Source organism: Octopus sinensis, linkage group LG14 (assembly GCF_006345805.1).
Source record: "Octopus sinensis linkage group LG14, ASM634580v1, whole genome shotgun sequence".
Classification (NCBI taxonomy): Eukaryota; Metazoa; Mollusca; class Cephalopoda; order Octopoda; family Octopodidae; genus Octopus; species Octopus sinensis.
In genome coordinates this window covers 29,640,949-29,648,356 of record NC_043010.1, presented here as the reverse complement: position 1 = coordinate 29,648,356, position 7,408 = coordinate 29,640,949, and the positions used below count along the sequence as shown (strand labels likewise).

At 39.8% G+C, this 7,408-nt stretch overlaps 1 protein-coding gene across 1 annotated transcript; it reads right to left on the bottom strand.

Annotated features, from left to right (window-relative positions):
* Positions 1-765: 765 nt before the first annotated feature.
* LOC118765936 (zinc finger protein 2-like) lies at positions 766-4,243 on the bottom strand. The gene has a single exon (XM_036508798.1). The coding sequence runs from the start codon at positions 4,005-4,007 to the stop codon at positions 2,076-2,078; it is 1,932 nt and encodes a 643-aa protein (XP_036364691.1). The 5' UTR covers positions 4,008-4,243; the 3' UTR covers positions 766-2,075.
* Positions 4,244-7,408: the final 3,165 nt, after the last annotated feature.

Genomic DNA, 7,408 nt, shown 5'->3' with positions numbered 1-7,408 from the left:
TATGTATAATATATTTAAAAACAAAACTCTTACAGGACTAGTGCTGTTACATTGCTGATGAACTCATCAGAGAGAACATTTATCTGTGAATAGAGAGTTCACTTTGTTAATATGTATTCTTGATTTCTATCTTAATGCATACCAAATGTGGGCAAGTAACTTCTACAGTAGTCTCAGGCCAATCAATGCCCTAAGAGGGAGATTGGTAAATGGTAGCTATATTGTTCTGTATGTATGTGTCAGGTCACTTTCGAGTGCTACTGGTAACATGTAACCCAGTACAACCTGTTGCATGGTTGGGTCGTCGGCAACTAAACCGGCAACCCCACCAAGCTTGCTTGGTGAGGAGGGTGTTTATTGGACACCCTGTGGGATGAAAAACAAAACCCGTCAAAAGGGCAGAGGAACTCTTGAGAGTCAATGGCCATCCAATAAATGTCTTAGGGCTGTATCATGCGCGGGGACATAGAAATAATTGGACTGAATACCTGATCGCGCGGTTAAACCATTGGGAGTGAAGGACTCCTAGCCTTTGTTAGGGCATCCTTCTAGGAGAAGGTAACTCAGGTAACTGGGATAACTCCAACATAAAACCTGCGGCTCAGTGGTTACTGATGATGTTGACTTGTTCTTCTTTTCGGATTATGGCTGCTGTTGCTTAGTGAGTGAGATTGACTAAGTGCACAGCCTTTCCTCACTTTAAAAAAAATCTTCTTGCACAGGTATTGCACGATAACAACATTGATGAAGCTTCATGCAATGGCCATACTCGATAACGAGGGGGCAGCCACCATGTATGTATGTATGTACGTATTTATATGCATATACATACATTCACATACCCACATATTTGAAATGTGTGTGTGTTTATGTCAGTGTGAATGCTTGGATTCCTTCTTTCACACGAAAAATTTTGAGCCAAAAATGGCGTTTTCTTGGCACTCCCAGTCAACAAATCATTTGCTAGCACTTTCCTTTCAAAGATGTGTGGAATAAAAAGTCCCTTGCTTCAAAACTGGTAGAGAATAGTGACAGGAATGGCATCTACTGATGAAAAAATGTCTCAGTTGTATGATTTGTCCAGCTCAAGCTAGTATGGAGAAATGGATGTTAAACAAATGGATAAACACAAACTCTCTCTCTCTCTCTCTCACACACACACCCATTTATATATATGCATATATACTTTTTATCAATTGCAACTTACACCTCAGAAATGTGAACTTAAAATCATGAAGATAAAATCAGACATGAAGTTTTTGAAATGCTGGGTTTGCAGCCTATCATAGGGATCGAAATAATTCCACAAAACAGGTTCTTCACATGACATACAGCATTACTCAGGTAATTAGAAGATTGCACTATGTAGTGCTGGTATTGAGCTACAATTTCCTAACTCTCAACAGCATGGTAGACTGCCTGAAAGAAGGACTTCACAGATCTGTGATGATACAGGTATGTTGCAACCAACAATGGAGGGCCGAACATCTAATTGGAAGGGTTAGTTATTGGTGGTCCAGGTGGCAGGAGAGAGAGAGAAAGGGTGAAGGTCTTGAAGAGTGTGAGTGCTGTACATACATACACACACACACAAACACACACACATATATATATGTTAAACAAATAAGAATGGACAGCTCAAAACATCACTAAGTGCATACTTGTGTGTATGTATACATATTGCAAGACAAATGCACTCATAAAATAAATGTATATATGTGTGTATTGGAGCATGTGAATGAATATATGTGTGTGTGTGTATGTGTGCATGGGTGTGTGTGTATATAATGTATTGATCAGTGTGGATGAATCAATAAGTATATGTTCTAATGTATGTATGCATTGATGTGTGTACATGTGTGGATGTGTGTATGTACTGATATGTGTGTCTATGTATATTTACATACATGCATGTGAGTGAGTATGAATGAATATATATTTATACATGCATGTATTTTTTAAGTAGATGTGTATGCGTGTGTATGAAAATAAGACAAGGGTTGACAAATGCCACAAAAATCTGTTAGATACAATCACCATCTCTAACATGGACATTTCACAATGGATGACATGGATCAGCAAAGATCTCTAGATCTGTTCAGTTTCCTCCCACATGAGAGGCCAGCTGTGACATTATTCCAACCACTGGATGATATCGGGGCAATAGGAAAACCTCTTGACCACAAGTAGTTACTTTCCCAGTTTGCAGGCATCTCCTGCAAGTAGGCAGAGTTTAACCATGAGGAGGACACAGCAGGTGGCTGCAGCCGGAATCCCCCACTTTGTGACTCCCGCAGATTGCGGTCATCATCTATATGTGAACGCAGTGGGTGTGTGGAGTGTGAGAGGAAGTGGGGAGAGGAGTATTGGTGATGAGGATGGCTCAATGGTTGTGATTGGTTGGTGTCGGAACTCTTAAGGCTGTTTTTATTATGATTTCCCCCTGTGCTGTGGTTGTAGTTGGAGTTTTCGCCCATCCCAGACAGACCCCGGTTAGATATAGGAGGTGTTGGAACAATGATATCACAGTTGAAGGACTTGTTAAAAGCTTGGCTATCTGGAGGGCCATGGTTGCCATGGGGATGGTTTGCATTAGAACGACTGTGGTTGGCGGTATTACTGCTGTTGTTATTATTACTGGCATTATTGGTACCAACACCAACACCAACCCCAACACCACCACTACTACTGCTGTTGTTGTTGTTGATAGGATTGGTAGTATTTGTTACAAGTGAATTGTTTGGAACAGCTCTAGCAGCTTGTTGCTTTGCTGCAGCAAGGGCATGACTTCGTAAATGATTATCTAATGTGGTCCGCTGAGCAAAACATTTCCCACATAGTTCACAGCTGTAAGGTTTCTCACCAGAGTGTGTCCTCAAGTGGTTCTTGAGGTTTCCCTGTTGGCTAAATGACTTTGAACACACAGAGCAATTAAATGGCTTCTCCCCTGTGTGAATGCGTTCATGATTACGCAGGTTCACACGTTGGCTGAACTCTTTCGAGCAGAAGCTACATCTAAACATATCTCCTGTGTGAATACGTCTATGATTGTCCAGATTAGTACGTTGGCTAAATGCTTTGGAGCAGATATCACACACAAATGGCTTTTCCCCTGTGTGTATTCGCATGTGTATTTTCAGGTTACCTTGCTGACTAAATGCTTTCATACAAATAGAGCAGATAAATGGTTTCTCGCCTGTATGTGTGCGTTCATGGTTCTTAAGTTCTGTCTGTTGGCAGAACGCTTTAGGGCAGTAAGAACATGCATACGGTCGCTCGCCGGTATGAATACGTTCATGGTTACGTAGATTTATCTGCTGTGTAAACGGTTTTGAACAAAACGAGCAACGAAACAAATCACCGGTATGGATACGTTTGTGGTTATCTAAGTTAGTACGTTGAGAAAAAGATTTCGAGCAGAATTCACAGCGGTAAGGTTTCAATCCTGTGTGTGTTCGTTCATGGTTGTCTAGGTTGGTTTGCTGTGAGAAAGACTTCTCACAGAAATTGCAGTGGTATGGCTTTTCCCCCGTGTGTATTCTCCGATGGTTATCAAAGTTGGCTCTCTGTGCAAACATCTTGCCACAATAGGAACAGGTGTAAGGTTTAATTCCAGTATGGGTTAATTCATGAGTTTTTAAGTGAGCCCTCTGTGCAAATGCTTTTTTACAATATTCACAATAAAAGTGCTTTTCCCCTGTTGGGGCTTTTTCGTGATTGTTTAGGTTTACCCTCCGTGAGAAACCTTTCCGACAAACTTCACATTTGTAAGGCTTCCGTTCATTGAAACTCCGACGATAACATTTAGTGTAGTGTTCAGATGGATAGATCATGCCTGTTGGTAAACCGAGCATAGAGGAAGTGGAAGAACACGTGGCTCCTGACTGAGACTGGCCAGAGTAGAAATCCTGGTTGAAGAAGCTGTTGAGCAGCTGATGTTGGTTGTTGTTTAATCCCATTGGCATAGATGCTCCTACTGAGGAATACATTGATGGCATGGAGTACATGACTTTGGGATTGCTGCTAGGGCTACTGTCTCTATTGCTAGGTGATAATGATGAGGAAGAGTGACTGTTCTGTGGAGAAGTAGGTGCACCAGGTTGCAAATTAGGAGGGCTGGAAATTGTAGGGGGTGAGATAGTTGGAGATGGCCCAGCAGCAGCAGCAGCATCAGCATCACCAACTCCACTGCCACTACCGTTGCCACTACTACCACCACCACCACCACCACCACCACCAGCATCACCACCACCACTGCCATTACCACCAGTAACACTACTATCACCAGTACCATCAACAACACCACTACCACCATCACCACCACCACCACCACCGCCACCACCACCGTCACCACCACCACTACCAGGAGCACCACTGCCATTACTAACACCATCAGTATTGCCATCAATACTATCATCATCACTTTCACTACCGCTGTTGTTTTTGAAGTCATTTGAATGTGTGAATGTGCTGCCGGGTGCAGGAACCTTTAAGTTGGTAGCAGCAGGTTGCATGATGGCTTTATGGGTTTGATATTATCTTGAAACTGGATCACCTGCAAGAAACAGGAAAAGAAAAGCAAAAAAAAAAAACAATATTAATATCAACATCATTACTATCAGCAACAATAGCTTTCTTAAGCATAAGCTTTATCTTTTAGGGGAAGGAGGCATATTTTTCAGCACTATTAATCTTTTTAAGATCTCCAAGACCAGTGGGAAGTAAGTTATGGACAGATCAGAGACCTAGCCTGAATACTAGCAACAAAGTGGACCCCCACCTAAAGGTACCCAAATGTTGGGTGGCGGTGTTAAAATTGTTGATGGACAAAGTCTTTTATCCAATCATAGTTCAGCCAATAAATGCCGACGTGGTTTCTGTTTACTAAATTCCGTTCAAAAGGGTTTGGTCCTATGTTGCATGATACTTGCCGAAGGCACCACACAATAAGGTTAAAACCCAAACCAAACAGTTGCAAAAGGAAATCCTTAACATTACATCCATGCCTGTCCTTATACTATTCCATATACAGACAGAAATGGTGAAAAAGTGGTCAGATCAAGGCTAAATTTTGAGAATGTTGTGTTGTTTGTTCAGCCACATTAGGCACCCATAATTTTGATGTAGTCTTTGGTGATAAATATTAATACATGACATTTCACGGTAAAGTTATTTAACGCTGTCATAACTATGGAGCAAAGGAGCTTCGGCATAGTCCTCTATTATAATCACATTTATTATATAAGGATGTTTCATAGGAATATTCCTTTCTACAATAGGCACAAGGCCTGAAGTTTTGGGATAGGGGTTAAGTCGATTACATTGACCCCAGTGCTCAATGGTATCCATTTTATCACCCGCTAAAGGATGAAAGGCAAAGTCGACCTCAGCGGAATTTGAATTCAAAACGTAAAGACGGACGAAATGCCGCTAAACCTATTGCCCGGCGTGATAATGATTCTGCCAGCTTGTTGCCTTCTCTTCATAGGAATATTAAAACAATGTCAAAACGATCACAATGACTGGTAGAGGATGAAAGGCAAGGTTGACCCAAGCCTAATTTCCTCAAGTCATACCCAAATGTCATAGAAAGAAAGGAAGGAGGCTATTTTTAGTTTCTAGAGAAACTGAATGCAATTTTTGTCATCAGTATGCAAAACTACATCAATGTAGAAAATTTGGAACAATTCTGATAGGTGCAAAAAAATTAGAAAAAGATCCCAATGTAGTCCTAAATTGTAGGAAATTTGCCTTTTTCGTTGATGTTGGGATGATTTTAATAATCCTGTTCAATCAGAGCTGACCAACAGCCAACAACAACAATTGATACAATATTTTTTTTCCTATTCTTATCAAAGCACAACACATCTAGGTATGTCATCCCTAAACAGCTAGAGATAGTTAGTCTTAGGATATAAACTGTCAGTTTAAGATAAAACAGATTTAAAATAAACTAGCAGTATCGCCTGGTATTGCTTGGGTTTGTTTCGACCCTTTAGAATTGGAATTTTCGAAAAAGTAAAACTTTTGCATTATGTAGCTTGTTATTCTCTTTAAGTGAACATTTTTCTGGTTGAAATACACCAAAAAATGGTGACACAGCAGTCAAAAAATCGTAAAAAGTTGGGATTTTCATTGAAAAAAAAAGCACCTTTTTGATGTAAATAATTTTTGGTGTTAACATGATCTGATTTGAATTTTTTCTTCTATGTCAGGAAGAGCAATCCTTCTTCTATCATACTCTCAATTTTGGTCAACTTGCGCCGCAGAGTCTCAGAGGAGATAGTGTTAGTTAAAGGCTACCAAACCTGCCATACACAGACAACTTCAGCTTTATATATAGAGAGATTACGTCTTCTCTTCGAAGAAGTGCTGTACCTCCAACGTCGGGATCCTTTCTCTTTACACACACTTATTTTGAGCTAACAAGAGAAGCTTCAACGTTGCCATGCACCTAGCTAGAAATAGCAGCCAAATGTCTCGAGTCAGTGAAAGGTCCTTTATACTGTCAACCCGGTTGCAAGAAATAGTAATCAAACATCCATCAAATCACATCCTACCTTCTTAAAAATTGGACAATTTGGATCATGTAGTCCAGGATACTTTCTGGACTTCAAGAAAAATAGACAGGACAGCCGTGGCTAGAATGCCTTTAATCATAGATCAGTCCCATAAATTACCTTAGGCTATAAACAACAAATACTTCACTAGTTTTATTTTCATGATTCTTATTAATTCTACCACTTTTGGGACTAAGAATTCTCACTATCTTTTAGTTATTTAAAGAAGTATATCGGTAAAAAGAAAAAAACAAAAACTAGCTATGCAACCGTTTTCCTTCCTCATCTTCAAGTATATCTCCAATTTATATATACTTTCTAAAACCAGCAACTTAAACTTTTATTTTAATTTTGTTCACCCGTTTACGTTGAATTCACTTGGGTTGATAAAAGAAATACCAGTAAATGTATGGGTTGAGGTGGTGGGTTAATTAACTCGACCATACCTGCTTTGTTCCTACAATATATGTATATTGCAGAAAGCAATACATGCCAGGAATCAGTTGAGTACCGGACTAAATGTCCTCCAGTACCTAAGTTATAGTAGCCCATTCCGTTCTGAGCTGTTAATCTCACCTGGCAGGTGGTGATTTGCTTGATCAAATAAATACCAGTGAAATACTGATCAAGTTTAATCAATAATCTATCTATAATACATTAAAAGTCAGTTTGAATATTGCTTGCTTTCAATGTTACTCAGCCAAACTGGCGCATAATGGGAAAATACTATGAATTAAGTTTACCCTGAAATGTTAATACAAACGGAATGAAACAAGCTTCGTGTAAATCGGTAAAGTGGTTTTCGAGATATTAGAGATTTTCGGGGTACAAATATCCAAAACGGTGCA

Excerpts from the sequence above, each read along its gene's own strand:
- LOC118765936 (XM_036508798.1), bottom strand. The coding sequence starts at position 4,007 with ATGTACTCCATGCCATCAATGTATTCCTCAGTAGGAGCATCTATGCCA.